The 21,169-nt window shown below is 50.4% G+C and overlaps 6 protein-coding genes across 6 annotated transcripts; 2 read left to right on the forward strand and 4 right to left on the reverse strand.

Moving 5' to 3' along the window:
* Positions 1 to 508: 508 nt before the first annotated feature.
* Positions 509 to 2,429, reverse strand: MIND_00973700 (CAP10 domain-containing protein; the record flags this gene model as incomplete). The annotated part of the gene is made up of 4 exons (XM_037366348.1): positions 509 to 898; positions 948 to 1,334; positions 1,384 to 1,487; positions 1,538 to 2,429. The coding sequence occupies 4 exons, from the start codon at positions 2,427 to 2,429 to the stop codon at positions 509 to 511; spliced, it is 1,773 nt and encodes a 590-aa protein (XP_037217760.1).
* A 2,568-nt stretch (positions 2,430 to 4,997) lies between these two features.
* Positions 4,998 to 6,982, forward strand: MIND_00973800 (uncharacterized protein; the record flags this gene model as incomplete). The annotated part of the gene is made up of 4 exons (XM_037366349.1): positions 4,998 to 5,192; positions 5,240 to 5,590; positions 5,639 to 6,526; positions 6,575 to 6,982. 4 exons carry the CDS (start codon positions 4,998 to 5,000, stop codon positions 6,980 to 6,982), a joined length of 1,842 nt encoding a protein of 613 aa, XP_037217761.1.
* A 1,368-nt stretch (positions 6,983 to 8,350) lies between these two features.
* MIND_00973900 (uncharacterized protein) lies at positions 8,351 to 9,034 on the forward strand (the record flags this gene model as incomplete). Its single annotated transcript, XM_037366350.1, has 4 exons — positions 8,351 to 8,435; positions 8,495 to 8,664; positions 8,718 to 8,915; positions 8,963 to 9,034. 4 exons carry the CDS (start codon positions 8,351 to 8,353, stop codon positions 9,032 to 9,034), a joined length of 525 nt encoding a protein of 174 aa, XP_037217762.1.
* Positions 9,035 to 9,361: 327 nt separating this feature from the next.
* MIND_00974000 (uncharacterized protein) lies at positions 9,362 to 11,490 on the reverse strand (the record flags this gene model as incomplete). The annotated part of the gene is made up of 4 exons (XM_037366351.1): positions 9,362 to 10,747; positions 10,799 to 10,978; positions 11,031 to 11,222; positions 11,269 to 11,490. 4 exons carry the CDS (start codon positions 11,488 to 11,490, stop codon positions 9,362 to 9,364), a joined length of 1,980 nt encoding a protein of 659 aa, XP_037217763.1.
* A 572-nt stretch (positions 11,491 to 12,062) lies between these two features.
* MIND_00974100 (General substrate transporter) lies at positions 12,063 to 15,832 on the reverse strand (the record flags this gene model as incomplete). The annotated part of the gene is made up of 14 exons (XM_037366352.1): positions 12,063 to 12,263; positions 12,320 to 12,562; positions 12,613 to 12,762; positions 12,808 to 13,083; positions 13,136 to 13,237; positions 13,302 to 13,653; positions 13,703 to 13,858; positions 13,914 to 14,075; positions 14,121 to 14,246; positions 14,294 to 14,383; positions 14,432 to 14,538; positions 14,590 to 15,110; positions 15,158 to 15,509; positions 15,560 to 15,832. 14 exons carry the CDS (start codon positions 15,830 to 15,832, stop codon positions 12,063 to 12,065), a joined length of 3,111 nt encoding a protein of 1,036 aa, XP_037217764.1.
* A 2,429-nt stretch (positions 15,833 to 18,261) lies between these two features.
* On the reverse strand, positions 18,262 to 19,682 carry MIND_00974200 (putative transposase; the record flags this gene model as incomplete). The annotated part of the gene is made up of 3 exons (XM_037366353.1): positions 18,262 to 18,662; positions 19,240 to 19,250; positions 19,294 to 19,682. 3 exons carry the CDS (start codon positions 19,680 to 19,682, stop codon positions 18,262 to 18,264), a joined length of 801 nt encoding a protein of 266 aa, XP_037217765.1.
* Between the last annotated feature and the right edge of the window lie 1,487 nt (positions 19,683 to 21,169).

The following is a 21,169-nucleotide window of genomic DNA, read 5'->3' on the forward strand; positions in this document are numbered from 1 at the left end:
TCCGCCAACTGAGGGCCATTGACATACTTATGGCTGCGAGAGTCTACTACTTGTAGATCCTGCAGTCAGTATTGGATTGGATTGGATTGATACGCGGCACGGTTCGACTGACGAACGCCGGTTTCCAGGAGTTATCCCGGTGTGCACACTAAGCATCTACACCTTCGCCCCTGGCCCTCCCTGTTACTGAATAGCCGAGCTCATGAAGTAACTATACTATGTCCCCCATGGTAGAGCTACCACAATAACTGAAGGGTTACTGTGTCAGAAAAAATCAGAGAGATCTCCAAATTGGCACGCCGTAAAACACCTCGAGAACATCGTACATATACTTATTGAATCCGAAATTAATCGCGGAAGCTTGTCAATGATGGTCAATTGATGCGCCGATTGAATAAAAATCCACTGCGGCGGGTGGGAGAGAAGATTGAAGAACACAACGACAGCCGCGCATAGAAACTTGAGCCAGCTAGAACTGGATTCTCCACTACTAATACATTAAAAGCATCTATTCGTTGTTGGCTGGTTCCTCCGTCTCTTCGTTGGCGAGGTATTCCGGTTCCTCTGTCTCTTCATTGCCGAGGTATTCTGGTCCCTCCGTCTGTTCGTTGGCGAGGTATTCTACTTCCTCCGTCTCTTCGCTCGTGGAAGCGGCTGCCGGATCGTTCTGTAGCCGTGACCATTCTAGCAACAGTCTCGAAAGGTAGCAGTCGTTTTGCTTGTCGGTCACAACTTTGGTGGCGAATCGTAACCCTCGTTGCTGGATCTTGCGCGCCTCTTCATCGTTGTCCCGCGCCCACTGGATCTTTTCCACAAGGTCGGACAAGTCAGGGTTCACGGGGATGAAGTGCTCGTAGGGAAGCAGCCACTCGGAGAAGTATTCGGTGAAGACCGTGGCCTGTCAAAAGATTATTAGAGCGAACATGTGAGAGAGGGTTGATGTTTACCTTGAAAACAAGTGACCCGCTTCTCAACAGTCCAAGGAACCTGCCGCTGAACGAGTTACCGTCGACATCCAACGCGTATTTGGACCCATAAAGATCCTCTCTGGCCGAACCCTCGCCTGTGATGTTGTACTCCTCGATGATACGATCCGCGTCACAGTCTTCCGTACAATGGTTGTCGGCAAAACTCGAGATGCGGACGTCGAAGAGCTCGGGATGGTCGCGTGCGATGTCCATGAGGCGGAAACGAGGGAAGTTCCGGTAGTTGTCACCGTAGATATGGCCGCCATTAGATACACCGCGCCAGTAGACAATCGGTTGTTTGTCCCTCCAGTCGAGATCATCGGGGTAGGAGAATTGGCCAGACCAGCCGGACTTATCGTAGAAGTACTGTTGACCTTCTTCAGTTTTGATGGTGCAAAAATGATAGTGAACGTACTGCGTTAGGATAGACAATGTCCGAAAAGCAAGGCGATATCTTTGCCATGCTCAGCATGGGCCAAAGGTCGGTGCTGAAACCAGAGGTGGAAGTCGATGCAAAGACTTGAGTATCAACGTCAGTAGAATAACTACAAAAAAAGCGGTGAACGCACAAGCAATGCTATTGACAGGGTCTTTGACAAATCCACTCGAAGTTTGGGCCATGTCGCATCCGTCTCTGCCTCGAAAGAAGTCGGCTGTGGGGACTGGTTCGACGCGGAAAGGATCGGCCTCTTTGAGTTGCATTGCGTTCTTTAGGGCGTTAGGTCGTCGGGCGTTGAAAGCGACACGGGGCTCGTCGTTGCCATTGAGAAGAAGGTCCATATCGGGAATGAAGTAGCCGAATTCGTTGATGAACTCCTCCAAGTCGATGTCCCAAGGAGTGCCCCAAATGTCGTCAGGAAGTTCAACTTTGCCCTGTCGCACACTGATGACGGAGAGTCCACGAGCATCGTCGCGCATGAACTCGTGGCCCATTTCGACCATATTACGAAAATGCCGAGGGTTCTGGTTGGCCAGCTGGTAGAATGGCGCAAAGTCTTGGTCAATGCGGTCATAGTCGTCGATGAGACAATGACCCTCTTGCGCAAACTGGAACCATTTGTCGAAATTTGGCGGAGGCTGTCGGCCGGTTTTGAGCGTATACCGTGCTGTAGCTTCCTCGAGGGTTTTTGACTGCCGAGCATAAAGGTCGATGATGTCCTGGTCTGCTGATGGGACATCTGAGACGGCGGCGAAGGGAGACCAAATTAGGGCGGTAGAAGAAACCCCCGAGGAGCCCGACGTAGAGGTGCGTGCCGGAGGCAGATAGACGACACCAGAGCAGATGCCAAGGAGGGTAAGGGCGCCGACCAAGGGCATCCAATGACGACAAGGAGTACGCCTCCGATGGAGCGGTGAGAGATGCCAGCCCTCGTGTGTGTCATTGTTATGGTGAGGAAGTAGTCGATGAGTGATAGCCTCGTCTTCATCATCGCGGAAATTGATTCGTAAGTATCGGTTCATAGTAAGTGAGACGAGAAAAACAGAGTGGGGCTGTTAAAAATCGGTGCAGCATTTATGAGAATTAGCTGCTTCCGCAATGAAACTTCCGGACAACGATTTGGAATGGAGGATACTGCCATGTCTAGAGAAGTCTTAGATCATGAAAGCCAGTTCTTACCTGTTCAACCAAATCGGCCCTGGTTGGGGTGTGAAAGAACTTTCCACAAGTTGAGGTGTTACAGGCGCGCTGACTCGAAGCCTGCCAACATTTGTCTGCTGTACAGTAGTGGATCATTCGTCCAAACGAGTTTCAGTGGTAAAAATTGGATTATCCAGAGACTCGTGAGTTGCCTGCGAAATCAGAAGTATTCGAGGCGTTTAGCGTGAACTTTTCCGGCCAGTGGCTGGTTTCCTTCAAGGCTTCATAGTGGCTTCATGGTCGAAATGTCACGCCACGTGACGACCTGGGCTTCCTTCTCTTTTTGTCTTTCCTACTTGACTTCGATTACCCGTACCTTCGTCTGAATGAAGATTCAGTAAGTATCCATAATTCTCAATAATCTACCCGTACGCAACTGATGGGTCAGAGACTGTGTATCCTGGCCGTCCACACATCCCAGGACACCTCATCATCCACCATATTTATCACCACATCGGTAGGACCTTCCGAATGGTCCGGTCCAGCGATGTCGCTCCAATGCACACCCCTCTCCAAGGTATGTGGGACATATTGATGTTGTGAGAACAAACATAGAATTTAACATAAGCGATAGAAATTGGTTTCCATTCAGACACAACCCGAGTGGTGTGGCACCATAGTAGGCGTTCACGATAGGGTTTGGCACGAGGCAAGCCGAGGTAGACACAACTGCGGAGATATAGGGCTGATCAACTTTTCAGCAAAGACCTCGACCAGCAAGAGACGACTTAGCGTGATCGCAAAGGTGGTCAAGTCGAAAGCAAATCCATACTGTCGGCTGTTGGCCCTCGCTATGGGTTCGAATCCATACTTGTAATTTCCGTTGTCTCGGTATGCTTAGTTTTGCCTCTTTCTGCTCGTTGAACAGATTATCAGGTGTCTTTCGCATATGCTTCATGCGGTACAGCAACTCGATCTCGTCGCTTACATCCGCCCTTTCCCGCCCAACTCAAAGGTGGTGCTTGACATGGGCCGTTGTTCAGAGCTTCCACAACCCACCCATTGACACTTCGTCCACGAACAGGACGACGATATCCCGACGCCTGAAGAGAGCCTAACCAGTGCTCCCGATTACTAGTGTTGTGTCTCCAGGCTGCGGGGGATTTAATCCCAATATAACGTCTGCAGCGCTGATGGTATTGGCTACTTGGAAAGCATACTTCGCTCGCGTGTCTAGCGTTACTTCTGTGGAATGAACCTTCATTCCACTTCTTTGTGTCTATCACAAAATGGAAGAATGGTCTTTCGGATGTCGCACTCCCTTCGCAGTCGAAGCTAGTGGGCTCATGTCCATATACTCGAGCGCCGCCCCATTAACTGCCACCATTCTCGTTCCCTCCACGACCCCATGCATCTCGCCTGCATACACACAAAAGTCACCGTCCTCGTTGTCGACGCCTTGAAGACGAAACCTTGTTTTTGTAAACAAGAGGTGATCGACGAGCGTGCCATGAGCTCCAGGAGATTACAGCGGCTACATTTTCAAATCAAGCTGCTGGAGAAGAGCAGCATAATTTGGGCATGCCTTTCGTCCGCCATCCATCAACGTCGCTAATTTGACCACAAGTCCCAATGGTTTTGCATCGGCCATAGCGTGTTTTGGCACTTGTACGCTCTATGCCTTTCCGCACGCGGCCAGAAAATATACGCGTCGTTATCAGCACGAAAACCGATCTTTGTGGGCTCCTTGCGCTTCGAGTTCGCGTACGAGATTCTGCTCCTGTCCATCATATTGTTACCCTTTACTCGCACCAAGGTCCTCAATAGAGCGCTGATGGTGCTATCTGGTGATATTTCCAGTCGAATTGTCCATGAGAGAAATCGTTTCCCCGCCTTCGCGCAAACCCTCGAGTAAAGCCCACGTTCATTTCCGGATTGCCGATCAAGCCATCTCCAAAATCGGCAACACATGCTTATGTATACTGGGGCCACACTGAGCATCGTTATCTATCGTCGAAAAAAACTTGAACTTCATCAGCGGACAATGACAATCCGGAAAGGTGAATGGAGTTGGCATGGCGAAGGAGTTGAGACACTCTCCTCCTGTTAGGCGTCTGTGCCACGGCGACCCGATCGACTCCACCCAAGCTGCGAACAATCTCTTGAGGCTTGGCCTTGCTACTGTTATCCATGGTCTTCGGGTTTCCCATCATCCTGATACAGACATAGTGTTCAATCGCTCGTCCGTCTGGAACAGACCTATGTTACTCTAGATCCCTCTGATCAAATTGTCAACGATCTCATGCATGCTTTCGCATGGCCTCTCGTGTTAACGTTCAAGACCACGCACTTGCGGCATTTTATGGAACTGTTTCCAGTGTCCACGAACGCGTCGCTAGCATATCAGACTCGGCACGCCACTTGTCTTTTCGGGGTTTTCAATCACTCTCATGTGTGCCTCGTTGGCCACGTCCTTCATCCATTACGGATCTTTTCCAACAAGTGATAGTCTTGCTCAGACAGTTTCGTGGGCTTTCATCGGCATAGCTTTGGAGGCGCACTATATATCGCAATCGACAACTTTTCGTAATAATAGACTACCCATGGCTCCAAAACTGTATGCATTATGCATCGGTATCGACGAGGTCAGTTGAAACTTTCCTCCTTTTCCATTTTACTTAGCAACTCGCAGTATGCATCTTCCAAAATCCGAAGTTTGCGGGGTTGTGTCAAAGACGTCAACAGTTTGAGGGAGGTTCTCCTTCTACGATACCCTGAGGCAGTGATTCGCACTTTGACCAACAAGGCTGCGACTAGAAGAAATGTTATCGAGACCGTTACTACCGACCTGATAGAGAACGGAGAAATCTCGACGGACGACGCTGTTTTGATCTATTTTGCTGGATACGGCCAGCGGCTGAATGCAACAAGTAGGAAGGTCGACGCTCTCATTCCTTATGATTATTCTCTCGATGTCCCGCCCATCTTCGATGTCACCCTACATAACCTCGCGCAAGAACTCATCAAGAAAGGATCCAATGTCGTTAGTGTTCCTAGTCCATTCTCATGATCAACCTCTCATGGCTTCTAGACAATCATTTTAGATTGTTCTTTCTCAGAGACTATGTCGCTTTCGAGTGTTCGTCGGATTCAAGATCCATCTTGGCCCTCACATCTCGCAGACTATCGTCGCGAAAATAGCTCGTCCGACTACGGAGGATTCTTCACAGACGCCCAAGCGTATGTGTTGATTGCCGCTAGCAAGAAGAACCTGAATTGCACTGAGTCGGCGGCAGGAGGCACGTTTTCGCAGGCGCTTATGTCCACTTTGCGGTCATCATGGCCTTTGAGCTGCCGCGAAGTCGCCGTTCTGGTGCAACGATCTCTTGCCAACGGACGTGGGTCGATTCCCGCCTGCCACGGACAATACTTGGATCGAATTTTGTTCACTGCCCCGCGGCTTCTTCCTATCCAAAAGCTCCGAGTATTCTCGACCAATGTCGATCTGGGTGGAGAAAATGACTTCTATGTCGTCGCCAACAGACGTGACGCGAGTGTGGCCTTGAATGCATCAACTACTGGGCAAGGCTGTGTGGAGCGTTTGCAAGGACTTGTTGCTGAGTATGGCAGTCCCAAAGCATCCATCAAGTTAGCGGAAGCGGTACCCACCCTCAACGCCATTGCGCATTTTCAGCACCACCTCGAGTTGGGGTTGGCCAAAACGACTGTGTCATGGTTTGCGCGCCTATTCTGGTTGAACGCCAAACCTCTGCCAACTTCATTTGTCGAGCTATATCACTACAAAGGTGACGACCAACGAGCTCTTGTGGAGGTGTCCCCAAATATTCTATGTGAGGGTGTCGCTTATCTTGAGGGTGTCCCCAACGACCATGTTTTTGGCCTGCGAATCACGAATCCCACCGAGCAGGCGATGTATCCCTACTTGGTTCACTTCGACACGGCTACGTACGCGATCAAGGTGAGATACGCCGGGTTCAAGTGAACGCTTTCATCAACAGTTTTCTAGGTCCTCTACTCGTCGTTCTCCGAAGATGGCAAAGCTAAATTACTCCCACCACATTCCTCGCTCGTTTTTGGCCGCACTCCCACAATGAAGTCTTCCTCGGTCCGAGACGCCCAACCCGCACTACGTGTTGTGCTTGACGAAGCCAGGACAGAGCGGACGGCTGAGATAATCAAAGTTATCCTCTCAGAGAAGCCCATCGATGTGGGCTACATGGTCCAGCCGTCGCCGATGGTGAGCATCGTGCGCGATCGAGCTCCGGGTTACCAAGAAATTCCGGGTGCTTGGCAGACCGAGACAGTGACGCTGGCTGTACCCGCAAATTATTGCAACGGCGGGAAAGTTTCTGCGTCCAGTCGAGGACTTTGGGAGAGGTTACGAGCCGTCGTGTGTCGATGGAGTTTGCTATAGAGCCTTTGAACCAATTTTGGACGGTGGATGTAGCTTCTGGTATTTTTGAAATGGCCCAACTTGTTGTTGTGTTGCACAAATGTCGCCCCAGCAAAGCTCAAGCTGTGTAACCCTCAAACGACCACAACAGTACGTTGATGTAAAATATCATAAGTCTCATTTATTCTATCCCGAATTTGCTTTTCTGTAGTCTAAGATGGGACCGTGCCAAAAACGAAACGTAGGACTTGAACTAGGCTGATCGTCGTATAGCACGACTCGGAGCGTTTCTTGTTTGAGACCTATGTACACAGCTCTTGAGCTCCCAAACTGTCTTGACGCACCATCTGTGCCGGTGATCGCGACCGCAACTCAGTGAGTTAGTATAGACCCTATTGGTGACTGGCATTGAAAGCATCCATCAAAACCGGCTTTGCGGCTTCGACATATTGTCGCACGTGATGTCCTGCGCCTTCCGTTCGACTCAAACTTCGGTATTGGATAGTCTCGTACCCCGACGTTCTTTCGAGAATCGCTCGCTGCGCGAGCGGAGTCCTGCCGACCGGTCCACGTGACTGATTTTAGTTTTTGATGCAGGGATTCTCTCTAGAACGTCTGGGGCAGTTTGCATCAGAAATAGCAGATCCTTGGCGAAGCGATTTCTCACGCCCCCATGCAACTTTTGGGCCCAAAAAAGCGCAGAGCCAGGAGTTTCGAAGACGAGCTTTGCGCTCCAATTTTTTCTGGATCGAACGGAGGCGTCGTTGAATGGCAAGAGGACTCAAAAAAGGCCTAATTTTGGTGAAAGGACAGATTTTGGCTGGCTGACAGTTGCCATCAGCTTGAGGATCTGTCAATCTCTATACGAACTGCCCCAGACGTTCCGGTCGCCATTCCTGCACATCAACCTCCAAAACTCACGTGCAGAATCGGCGAAAACCGGAACGTCGGGTTTCGAGACTAGGTATTGGATGAATATCGAAGAATATCGATTCTCCGGCTGCTCAACATCCAAGCAGACTGGCCGGAGGTCGTGTTCTCTGTGGTACGCCGTTGATGCGCTTCAAAACCCACAATGTGATCCCTCGGACACATGAATCCTAGGCCTTTTGCGAAGATTCTCGGCCTGTCCCGCAACGAAAATAGCGAGCCTCGATTTGCTAGCTAGTGACCGATATTCAAACAATGCTTAAACAAGGTCTGATCAGGATGATAGGATAGGATAGGATTGAAATAGATGACTATGGCCGTTACAACGGAATAAACAAGACGAAACGATGATACACTTGGCGCGCGAGCGATTTTCCGGCTCACTATAAAACCTCAAGTACTTCACTTCAATGCTCTGAAGTTCCTCATCAGGCTCACTTCACTGCGCCTCTTGCCATCATGCTCTCCAAGTTCCACGTCCTCGTCAGTCTCTTGTCCATGGCACTCACTGCTGCTGCCGCAAGGGACTTCCACAACGCGGCGCGTGAGCATTTGCTCTTCTACCTCTGAATCAAAATATCTAATCTTTGCCATATTTCCTAGACGCAGGCTGGAGCCACCCCTGTGTAGGTGTGGAGGAGAACCGCGATGGTGCACCTGCCTTGATCTTCGAGTGCCATGATAGCGGTCCGAATCTTGGCCGCCAGTGGGACGTCGCTTTCTCTACGGGGCAGAATGTTGGCCCGCAGCAGATCAAGGCATACGGTGACAAGGTGTGCTCTGTTTGCTCAAGTTTTTTTTTCTTCGTTGACGCAACCAAATCTAGTGTCTCCAAGTTGAAAGAAATGAGAACACAGACGGAGCCCGAGTCCAAATCGGCGTCTGCAGTCCGAACAACCCCAACCAACAATGGACGGCGGAGAAGGTTTACGACAAGAAGATCTCTTCTCGTTTCCGCTGGGGCACAACCGACAAATGCCTCGACGTCAAGGACCACGATGTCTACCCTTTTGTACCCCTCGTGGTAAGTTACTGCTAAACCAATCCAGGATAAACCAGACATTCTCGCAGATTTCGGTTTGCTCCAATTACCACTTGAGTCAGAATTGGGCCGATCGTCACCCCAACCCTGACGAAGTTTAATAACGGATGTGAGTTTGCTTTCCTGTTGCCAGTTCCTTCAATTAAATCCCATCTAATCATAAGTAGCTCCAAAGGGTCGATGCTTTGCTTACTTAAGTGAACACTTTATCTATTCCAAGTGACCGTGCAGAACACTTGATTTCTTTCAACTATGATCATACTACTCGTCCTAGTGATATGTTTATAATTGCTCAATCTTTATTTGTGACCGTAAAGATGTGTGAACTTGACTGCTCGTTACATCCTCAACCCAAAATTCAGACCTCCCAGTCGCTTACGAAAGTAATGCAAATGTGGCGACAAGAAAGCAAGGGGTAATGTAAAAGGTTAAGTTCTCTGATAAAACTCGTCATTCAAATCAGCGACATATTCCTCCACCAACTCGCCCTCATCCTCATCATCTGTCTCATCCTTCAGCCTTTCCGCCAGCTTCTCAGCGCTAGTATATTCATAAGGCCCCGGAATAGTGTCCTCCGGGTCATTAGGCACCGGCGGTAACGAGTTGAATCGTTGTACCGTTCCTCCACGCCGAAGCGGACCCGGCCCGTCAACCTCCTTCTCGGCCCGGCGAACCCGACCGAGTTTGTTCCAGGCCTCTTGGTCGCGCACTACCGCATGTGTTTCCAGCTTCCCAAAATATGTGTTACCCCACTCGTTGATGAGCGGGAAGTCTCCCAGTTTTAACGCAAGACGTCGTGGCTGGCCTCGGCCACTGTCTTCGTGTTGTTGCAAGATCTCCATTCCCCAACACGACCATCGCCCGCGAATATCAGTGTCTATCAGTCGCGGGATTCCCTCAACGATAGCAGCTAGCGCGACATCGATGAAGCGAAACTGTCTGCAGTCACCAAACTTGCCCGTGATGAATGGCCAGTTGTACGGGCCCAAAGTCGATTCCCAAGGAAACCAATGCTCCTTGTGGATGTCGGTGTGCCAGATATCAACTCGCTCTATGCCCCTCAGATACTCCTCAGGCGGGCTAAGACGAGCATGAGGTGGTGGAATTGACCCGAGAAAATGGTGCATCGGGAGCACAACATGCTTCAGTTTTCCACAGAGTTGGAGGAGAGGTTGGTAATCTTCCAAATACCCGCCCGAACGGATGTGCTGGTGAGTGTATATATTGGGGAATTCAAGATATTCGAGGTTGCGGCCGTGGTGGCGGAGGATCAGGTCGTAAGTTGGGATTTGAAATTGCCTGGCAGCAAAACGAAGGTTTCTAAGTTTTGGCATCGACCACTGGGTCCCAAATTTGGAGAGCTGGGAGCCCGCAATGTTCCAACGCAAGACATGAAGCGTTTCGAGGTGCGGGAAAGCGAAGGGGAGGTCCAGCAACTCGCTGTCAAGACCAGGAACAGAAAGTTCACGAAGTTGGCTGCAGTGCTTCGAGAGGAGGTTGGCAATCAGCTCAGGCGACTCGAATTGGCCGATGTCAAGTCGCTCCACGGTCACGGGTAGTGCGGGTAGGGGATACGGGAACGGGAGCTCCAATGGTGAAAGTTGTGCAACTTGTTTAAGCTTGGGGCATTTCTTCCAGATATCTGAAAGCGCATTCGTCACCAACTCGGTGTCTTCTTTGAGCACATAGCACATCATTGTGAAACTGTGAACGTCATTGCCGAAGTCAGGGCAGCGCGCGAGGGTCTGGGCAAGACAAAAGAGCTGGGGAGCGCGGCGAATAGCTATGTCGCGGTAGAAGAATTTGACCATGGCCTGCAGTCGGAATGTCACTGGGCAGGCATGATACCTGATGAACGCACTCACTGAGTACCAATATTTGCAGACCAGACTTAGACTCCGCTTCATCGTCATCGCGTGGCACCAAGCTGAGTCCGGTCCGCATTTTAGCGACGGATCCAAAAGCCAGTTGGGCGGCAGGGCTTCCGCGAGGATCATATCAAGGATCTCTATTGGGAGACGATTAATGGCAGAGGCTCGACGCCGCTATTGTCAAAGTTGATCAGAATGATAATTCTAGGTTCGTCGAAACACAAACCGTTCCAGGTAATCGATAGCAGAAGCACAAGACCTTACGGTGCGCACAGAGACAGCGCTGAAAGCCGCGAAAAGCGTGTTTCTTCAGCCATCGCGCTTCTACTCCCTCATTTCGTTCAATGATCTCTGGCACTTCCTCTTCGTCCATGTAGTTGACCACCAAGTCGCTCGCGCTTATAGGCTTATGGAAGACCTGACAAACTTCATGAAAAACCGCAAGATAATGTAAAAAGCCATACGATAGACGGCGGGCCTTCTTCAGTTGTTGAATCTGGCGGTGGAAAGAGACGGGTGCGCTTGGCAGCTTTTGCACTTGTGTTTGTGGGGGTGGGCGGTATCGAAGAGTTCTTTGGCACTTTGGCCTCGCCGGGCTCTGACGCTGTGCCACCAGTATTATCATGCAAGATTGCGTTGCGTGTTGGTCTGAAGCGCCGCATGAGTCGGCGAACTGGATTAAGCATTGAAGTCAGCAGGATTGTGGGAAGAGCGATGCAAGTTAACAACGCTCAAAGGTCCCAGCTTTATAGGAAATTGTGCGCTTTGGCCTTGATGGTGAATGTGCATGGGTTTTTTCCACAAAACGTCATCTTCATAATCTGGTTTCTTGTTTGGGAAAGGCATTGGAGTGGCCAGATGCCTGATAGCTTGCATTTCAAGTTTCGACGCAAGGAGCCTCACTGGCGGCTAGAGGATGGTCGAAGTGGAGGGTGGAGTTGGTAAGCAGACACCGCCACCATTAGAGTTTGGGTCAAAGCATCCTTTCTTCTGACCTGACAGTCTCAGCCGTTCGAGCGCGCGGGAAGAAACAGTTTTTCGTCTTGCTGCACTTATGCTATCGCCATAGTTAGTGTTCAACTTGCGGACTTCTCCTCGTGTTCTCCTCAGAGCTGCAACATCGCAGTAAGTAATTGTGCGTTTTTTTCAGACTTGGAGCTGAACGGTCCACGTCGCAGCAAAATAACAGACATCAAAGCAAAGTGAAAGCAAGTGAGTCCTCTCGCAGACTCCTCAGAGATAATACAGTCCTCAATATCTACAGCAACCCGGCGGCGGCCCAATACCTCACCCACGCCCGGACCTGTTCCGCCGATATCGGCTCCACAAGCCTCACCGCCTGGCTAATAGCCTGCAGCTTGTCCATCTTGAAGGCGATTGACCCAAACTCGGGGTTAGCCGTCGTCGTCGCCGCCGCAGTGGATAGGTAGTGGAAAAAGTCGAGCAGTTTAAGGCCAGGCTGTGTGTTTATCCTCAGCACAGAACAAAAACAATGGAAGGGATTCATTTTCTCACCAGAGACTCCCCGCTCGCGTCAAGCGCCGCAACCTCCAGGCGTGCAAACCAGTCTGCGAAGTCAACCAGCTCTAGGGTCGTATTTCTCTCCTCTACCAAGGCATCCCTCAGGGCAGTGATAACGAAGTCCCACGACACGGGACGTGGGTGTACCGCATTGAAAACCGTGGCCTCAGAATTGTGGTTGAAGGCGACGTCCAATATCGCATCGCGAATGGTGTCGAAGTCGATCCATGATACCAACTGACGCCTCAAGTCAGCAATACAAAATTCATTGGAAGAAATATACTCACTCCTGGCGCCAGCGGCAGACACCCTAATGTCACACTCGTCTTAACGAGGATTGGTACCCAGTCACTGACAGCCCATGCGCCGGTCGGCAGCGAGCCACAGACTTGCCCAATTCGAAGACAGGAAGCTGACAAACCACTTCGTGCCAGAATCTGCACGGATTGGTCAACGATACCGAACTAATTTGGACCCCTTACCTGTTCCGTGACAAGCTTGCTCTGCCCATACCCAGTCGTTCCAACAGCGACCCCATCACTGCTTAGAAATTCCTCCGGACATGGACCCCGTGACGGATTCCAGCTCATCGCCGACGCAATCGACGACGTAAACACAATCCTTGGCTGCTGCACACTCGACAGCGCCAACTCCACCAGCCGCCTCGTGCCAATTATGTGTGGCTCAAAAGACACGATGGAGAGGTTGAAGTCGAGTCTCCACGCATTATGTATGATGAGTGTAACCGAAGATTGCAGCTTTTCGCCAAAAAATCGTCAAATAAGGAAAACGCGAGGGCATGATGCTTACCTCAGCATATCGCTCATCGCTCAGCCCAAGCTGCTCCCTGTCTGTCGCCCCATCGACAAATACGAGCTTTGGTGATTCTAACAGCCCAACATCCAGACTACGCTGGCGAAACCGAGCAGCATGCCGATCCAACGCGGGGGGCCCCAGCACGGTTCATCGAGTAAACCCGGGAAATCCGTTCGCTCTGCAACAATGCAGCTAAAAGTTCTGACCCCAAATTCCCCGTTGATCCGGTCAGAAGAACGACATCCGTGTCGTCCTGTCGCCGTGTCGGCGAGGTAGTTACAGGGACAGGGAAGTTGCCGGCATATTTTGCGATGAAGGCGTCGATGAACTCTTGTGGCTCTGTCATGTCGCCCTTGCTTCGTCCAAAGACAAGGCTGCTTAGGAAGGTGGCCAATAGAGAGATAGTTGGGTAGGTGTAGATGAGATTTTGGTGGACGTCGACTGTGCTTTTGGTGATCTTGGCAGACCTAATGGCGGCAACGATACGGATTCTGAGGAAAGTGGCGCTCAAACTGGTAAAAGAATGGTCAATAAAGAGTATATCATGCTAACAGCACACACCTATCAAAACCTTGGTGGAATAAGTCTAGCTCCGGCGATATTTGCTCGGTTTTAAGTAGTTCACAGACCAGCTCAGTTAGCCAGACCTTCAGTTTCTCCACCTCCCACGATTCTGGCAGCTTGACGCTGACCGCCTTCTCCCCGACCAATCTATATCTGGTGTACTAACTTCAGTTATCGAGCTCTTATAACATCATCTTGAAATACGTACAAGGCGTCGATCTCCTCCGCATATTCCTTCAAAGCTAATTTGCGCATGACGGTTCGCTTGCCCGTCCGGGGTAAAGGCTTGTTAGCAGAAGTGAATAGGATCATCTCCTTAAATATTCGGCTGAAAGCAGGCGCATGTTGGTTCGCCTGTTCTATTATCGGCCTGATTGAGCGTTGAGCGTTGATTTCATAGGGAGGAAAGCTATACCAGAGCTGGTGGCGTAGTTGCGTAACTGCCTCCTCGCTATGCACGTCAATCTGTGCGCTGGGAATCGTTTCAATCAGGATCCCGGCCTCGTCGCGTTTCCAGCCAAACATCACGACCCCGGAAACGCTGTTGAACAAAGATGAGATGGGGTAGCAGGCGAGGCGACAACGGACAGAGGGCTTCCCGAGACGACATCTTCTATCGGCGCTGGCACAGTCTTCTCTCCAGACGAGTGAACAATCACATCGTCTATCCGCCCAACCCTAGAAGCCAGATATTAGTCCAGTCAACAACTGGGACATGAAACCTGCATTCTCCATAGGTACTTCTTTTCTGAATGCGGCATCCAAAGGTCGTTGGTCGCGTAGCCCCTGACATCGTCTAAATTCTCGATGGCAACGGTATGTGAGTCCGAATGCTGCGCTTTGGTGAGTGAAGAGAATATAAGCATAACCAAGAATATACGCACGAGAAATTGGCACTCAAATGTCCCATCTCCCTGCGGCTCCCATCGCACATTTACTCCCTCTACGAACCGACAATATTCCCACTCCCTCTCGTCGCCCTCCAAAGGAATGGCGTATGAAACTGCACCAAACTCTGTGCCCCCATAGAGGTTGACCAGTTTGACACCAGCATTGACGAGATTCTTGCCTAGCGAGTCTGGCAGCGACCCGCCTGAATACGCGACTAGCCCAAGTGTGCTAAGAAACTCAACCGCCTCGGGGGAATGAGCGAGGCCGGAGAGTAATGCCGGTATGGTAATCATGGAGCGACATTTTGTCCTGATGGAATGCTCGAGAACTGAATTAGGCGACGGGAAAATGGGAAGGGCATCTGGGGTCGTGGCTGTCGGCGGGTACAGCGCAATTGCGACACCATTGTAGATGGGGTTGAGGAACTGGACGAAGATGCCGCCCATATGGAAGGTAGGTATGGGCATCGCAGCTATCGGATGTGGAATGTGTTCCCGGATATCGTTGCCGGTGCCTACAGTCCCGATCAGATGGATGGGAGGAATAAAGTAATTCTTTTACCCAAACGAGTCCACTGCATCAGACCTCGGTGCGTTTCTGGAATGGCCTTAGGCATGCCAGTGCTCCCAGAAGAGTGCAAGTACAAGCACACATCGTCCAAACTTGGCGTTTTCTGTGGTCGTGGATACTCCTCGAATTCGTGTTGCTCCGTTTCATGGCCGAGATGGGGGTAAATCAGACTCAGCAGCGGCATCTCCTCGACCACCAGCCCATATTCTGATTCAAGCTCGTCGTTGATCTGGCGTAAAAGTGGCGCGAGTGTCACGCATGTCGAAACGAGCCGCCGACAGGACGTCTTGCGGAGGAGGTTGACTATGGCTGCTGGGGAGTTGCGTGGAGAAATGGGAAATGGCTATCGCTGTTGGTCAGAGAAAACGCGTTCGCTAGGAGGTTGCCACTCACGATAAGGTTAGCAGTGATGAGTCCCGCAACGACTGCATGGTAAACAGCAGTGTCTGATTGCGCGATGACGGCCACTACCTGTCCATCTTCCCCCTCCAAGAGACGCGCTGCACGGTGGGCGGCCCTCGTAAACTCGAGATGCGTTATCGTCACTATTCGCTCAGGGGCTGCTGATTCAGCTTCCGCGAAGACGTAGAAGGGAGATTGTGGGCGGGTTTCCACATTCCAACGGAGTACATCTTGGATGAGTGTGGGGGCGGCAGCGAGGGGCATCGGTGGGCGTGGTAGTGAGGAGACGCGTGTTTATAGCGCGCACGCATGGCCAACTCCGAGGAAATATTATATGTCCGCCCGGGCCCTCCAACAAAAAAAAAAGAAAACAGCTTGTCTTGATGCTGGGAACAAATGTCTGCAATTGAAGCGTTGAGACTGCCGGCATCGAAGGATACTGGGACGGGCGAACAGAAGGAAGAAGGCTTCAGACGGCTTCTTCACCGCAACCAACAGAGGTGTGCTGCCAAGCACCTTTTCGATTTGCGCAAATAATCATCGTCTGGATGGGGGAAGTAGAACGGATCTAAACTCGGAAAACAAGCCGGAAACAGGAACGGAAAAGAGGAGCACCGATTCGCGCGTTATGTCGGTCCCCTCGACTTACGATCATGGTCCGAATCAACCACGAAATTGACGCACCAGATGGCCAATGAGCGGATCAAATTGTCAATGATTGCTTCAGCGATTCCATCCGGAAGCGCCGAAAGCCAGCTCTGCCGGACGTCCGGCATTCTGGATGCTTATAGTTGAATTTTTTCGTCGAATTTTGCGAGTGGGTCCTGCGGTTATACTTATGGGGGTCGCAAGCTCCCCCCATTTCTGATATAGGGTACCGTTTCCCGTTGATGTCGTAACCTGCGCGAATAACCTCCTTGGATATATTAGTCAGCGCTTGGTAAGCAGCCCGCGCGCGCAGCCAAACGCGCGAGCGTTTGTCACCTGTGTGTGACCTCTGTCATCCGGGTGATTTCGGCTGATCTCCCGTGTCACCTTTGACACGTTGACAGCACATGCTGTTTGCAACGCTTTTCAGGCAGATTGGCTTGATATAGAGCTCGTTCGGACAACTCTGCCCGTCCGCCGCCGACTGCTGACTGCCACTTCGGAGATGTGATAGCAAGTCGGATCTGCGTAACGTACAATGTGATATCATATTTTGAAGCCACACTTTCGTTCTTTCCTCTTATTTTCTGTGTCTATGGCCCCGAAAGCGCCTGGTATTGGCTATAAGCCCTACAACAACATCACGGCAGATGCTCACCCACCCTATCTCACTGCTGACCAAGTCTCGACAACGGCCAACGCAATTTGGACGCTGACATGCCTCTGGAATGTCGTGCAGTTTCTACTCGCCAAAAAAGCAGTCCCTGGCGATGGCAACAAGTACAAACCACCCATAATCAACGAGCTCACGGCCTACCTCAATGAGCGGATCATATATGGCGGCTGGAAGAAGGCAAAGGGTGTGAAGACGAAGATTGGCGAGGTATGTGGCCTGTTGCTCGTTCATTCTTGTCCCTCACCCATCCACAGTGCATGACTATCTACCGTGCAGTTGTGTTTCTCAAGGGGCGTCGGTCTGGGGGTGCCTGGAGCGATGAGCTCGGCGCCAATATGATTCTTCCCGAGGACCAGGAGGACTGGCGCGAGATTTGTCGTGTCAACTCTGCGTGCGCACCATTCAAGAACAAGGGTTGGGTTCCATTTGACTGGTTCGCATCATTGGACCCCTCCAAAGCCAAGGGTGACCATGTTTTCCGGGCTGGACTCCATCGCCCACTTGGCGCCAACTCACCTCTCAGTCAACCCACTCCCGACACCTTGACTGCGTGCCAGGACCCATTACAGGACCTGTCGAAGCTTCGATACAATATATTCGACACCCAAACTGATGGCCGCAGTGACTCGTTTGGCTTGTCATCTGAGTCCACTAGTATGCCTCAAATGCCTGACTTTTCTGGGCTCAATAGTGGCGATAGGAGCCCATTGTGGGATTTTGAGCAGATGGCCATGGACTTTGAGTCGCAGGGCACCCAGGGCAGCCAGAGCTTCTTCGACAACAGCATTCTTGATGGTGCGGGCAGCAACTCAGGCTTCGGGGCCAGCAGAGATGAGATTGAGATCGACAGTGACACCGAATCGTCTGCAGGCAACAAATCTACTTCCCAGACCCCTTCCCAACTCATTACTGCACCACCTACCACCCCACTTCCTTCGAAAAACGCCAAACCATCCAAGTCATTGGCAGCATCTGTCTCCGCATCATCGCGCAAGGCATCTACGAAGCTGAAGCCAGCTGAGGCAGTACAAAATCTCAGCAACGCACTCATTGGCTTCGGGAATCAGTTCGAGAGAAGCACCAACAATTTCACGCAGGTGATCCGCGAGAGCAATGCTTTGTCCAGCCCCGAGCGGCGTTCCAAGGCGACCGATCTTGCTGGTCAGGAGGACTGGCTCTCAATCGAGGAGCAGATGGCACTTGGGGATATTATCAAGGACAAGGACAATGCTGATACATACCTAAATTGGGACCGACAAGGCGAGGTGAAGCGAAAATTTTGGGTGAAACGTGAGCTCCAAAGGGCCGGGCAGTGGATTGAGAAGTAGGTTCTTTTTACAGATAGCATACAAACTCTTTATTTTCTCCATTAATTCCCGTAATCATCATCATCACTTGAATTCATCCCACTGTCGTTACCATTGTCTACAGGGTCCTCTTCATCACTGTCCGGAATATCTTCTTCTGGCCCACCCTGAGCCAGGACTTCCTGATACTGAGCCCACATTGCATCAGCAATGCGACGCTGCAGAGTCTTGCCTTCCTCTGTCTCTGCTGGCACATATCTCTCGGTGGCAAGTCGACCATGCAGGTTGGGGTCAAAGTCGTTCCGCCCAACACCAGGATGAGGATCATAGCGAATAGTCGGGTCAACACGATCTTCGGGATCATGCTGAATGATAAAGTTATGCAGTGCTGCAAGAGCAGGAGGGATTCGAGCCTGCAGCTTGATATCATATGAGGGGGGAGGACGAGAACTCGCCACCGAGCCTTGATGACACCAAAAATTCTTTCAATGATATTCCGAGCTTGTGCATGGCGAAGATTGAAAAGCTCCTCTGGTGTTGCAGGACTGTCAATAGATCAGAAATTAGGAATTAATATGTATCCAGACCAACTTGCGCTGTCTTTCCTTTGGCCCATTCCTGCAAATGGTAGCGGACCCCACGGAATGGTGTTAGAAGATAGCGAGTGAGGGGAAACCCTGCATCACCCAGGTAGAAGAAGCCATGCGGAATAGGCAGGTCGTTCAGACGAGCGTCGGTGTAGAGAAAGGAGTCGCTTACAGACCCTTCCCACCCAGAGAGTATATAGATGAATTTGAATCCGAAATCACAGATGGCCAGGATGTTCTGGGACAGAAAGCCCTTCCGATTGCGCGCGTTTCCTCGATCTTGCTCCCGAACTGAGCAGGCAATATGTGAGCCATCCATAGCACCCAAGCACTTGTCAAAGAATGGCCAAAACTTGGGGTTGTTTTGAAGATATGGTGCAGGATTGTCCTGGGTGGTTGGGAGATGAACATATTTCTTGTAGAAAGCTTCGCTGGAAAATGCATTTGTCATACGTCGGAAGTATCTGTAGAATATTAGAATCACAATTGTGAAAATGAAATACACACTTGGTGATTGTGTCATTTGAGCGCTGGAAGCGCTCCCCGATGTTTCGACAACCCATTCCAGTCCGGCATGAATAGAGAAAGATGGCAAGCTGCTCCTCAAGGGTTACATATCTTGAATCCACATAACCCATTTGACGGAGCTCAATGATTAGCATCACAAAAACATGGAGATGCATGCCTAGCTCATTATATATACGCTCTGGATGTCCAAGAATAAGCTCGTTCACCCAGTCAATCCCTGTAAGCTTTGAGGTATGATATGGTTGTGCATAGTACCAGCGGCTGGTGTACAGTGTTGCTGCAAGGACAACAAGACGTGAAACCATCATGGCACTTGAAGTCCATTGCTGGAACTGCTGCGCGACAACATCAAGGGGAATGGGAGGCATTGAGAGCAAGATGTATCAATATCAGCATTATATCTAGGAACATCGATCAATATCTAGGTGGGCAGCGCAGAAGATCTTGGCAAACAGGCTAGAATATTCAATTAGAGTGTGGCCAATGCGATGGAAGTCGATAACCCACTTGCGATAGCATCGGTGCTCTGTTTTGACGCTCCTGACAAGTGTATCTTGACATTATCTTGACACGAGACCCGCCGATCGCTGCATCAATCAATCCGGGACATCTCCGAAGTGGCAGTCAGCAGTCGGCGGCGGACGGGCAGAGTTGTCCGAACGAGCTCATAGTTAGCTCAGATGAATGATAATGCTCGCAGCTGGCCACTTAAGACTGTTTCTTGTGCTTGCTTCTTCCCTTTCCCTTCTCCCTCTCTGTTCTGGGTATTGTCCTTAGAATCCCTTATAAATTTTTGTTTAGACTAAAATAATAGTCAGGGCTGATGCAACTTCCAAGTGTCTATAGTATTCTGCTAGTGATATTCATTTGGCTCCTGATGTATCTTTTACTTTAAAGTTTCTATTCAGACAATAATAACTATATAGGACTACTCCTCCAAATACTCCTCAGCGCCAAAGAATAGCTGCTCAACATGCAGAAAGACAGGGTCGTGTTCTTGATAGCCCACATATACGCAGGCAACCTCAAGCTGGCCCTAGCAGACCAAATTTAGTACAGGTTCCCTATCATGGCAGAAATCTTAGCCTCTCTCAAGAGGTAGCTGGACAGCTAGCTGCTCTAGGTCTTCAAAATAATCAAGTTGCTGCTGATGTCTTTCAGCAAGGTCATGCAGATAATCAATACATGGGCCTTCCTGTCAATCAACTGCAACAATTGGCTCAACAGTTACAGCCAGGTTTGGTTTTTAAAAATAAAAAGAATAAAATTAAAATTAAATATGTTTAGTTCCACAAGCAGATGATGATGATATTGAAATGCAAAGTCCACCACAATCTCCTACTTTAGGACTTCAACAACTACCACAGGCCCAGCTACAGCCACAGGCTCAACCACAGGCTCAACCACAGGTTCAACCACAGGCTCAGCTACAAGACCAACCACAGGTCCAACCACAGGCTCAGCTACAAGACCAACCACAGGTCCAGCCACAGGCTCAGAATCAAGTACAACCTCAAATTCTTGCTGCACCTGATGAAACTACTAGAAGAGCTAGAGATCCACATCCAGATAATGAAAATTTGCTCTATTGTACCACAGGAAAGCATTATCAGCCCTCTGCTGATTTTGGGAATTTCCAAACTTGTGCACATTGTCGTGCCCGTCAGCGTGCATATAGAGAACAGAGAAGAGGAGTACAACAGATGCAAGCAGCACAACAGGAACTTGCTCAGCAGGTAAATCCACAGATAGCAGACCCAGTTGCTGTGAATCAGAATCAAGATATAGATCCTCTAGATCAACTTGCTATATCTGCTGAAGATTGTGCTTTGCTTAAAAATGTCCGTAAAAAATT

Source organism: Mycena indigotica, assembly GCF_014461135.1.
Source record: "Mycena indigotica strain 171206Taipei chromosome Unknown Mind.scaff0008, whole genome shotgun sequence".
Taxonomy (NCBI): domain Eukaryota; kingdom Fungi; phylum Basidiomycota; class Agaricomycetes; order Agaricales; family Mycenaceae; genus Mycena; species Mycena indigotica.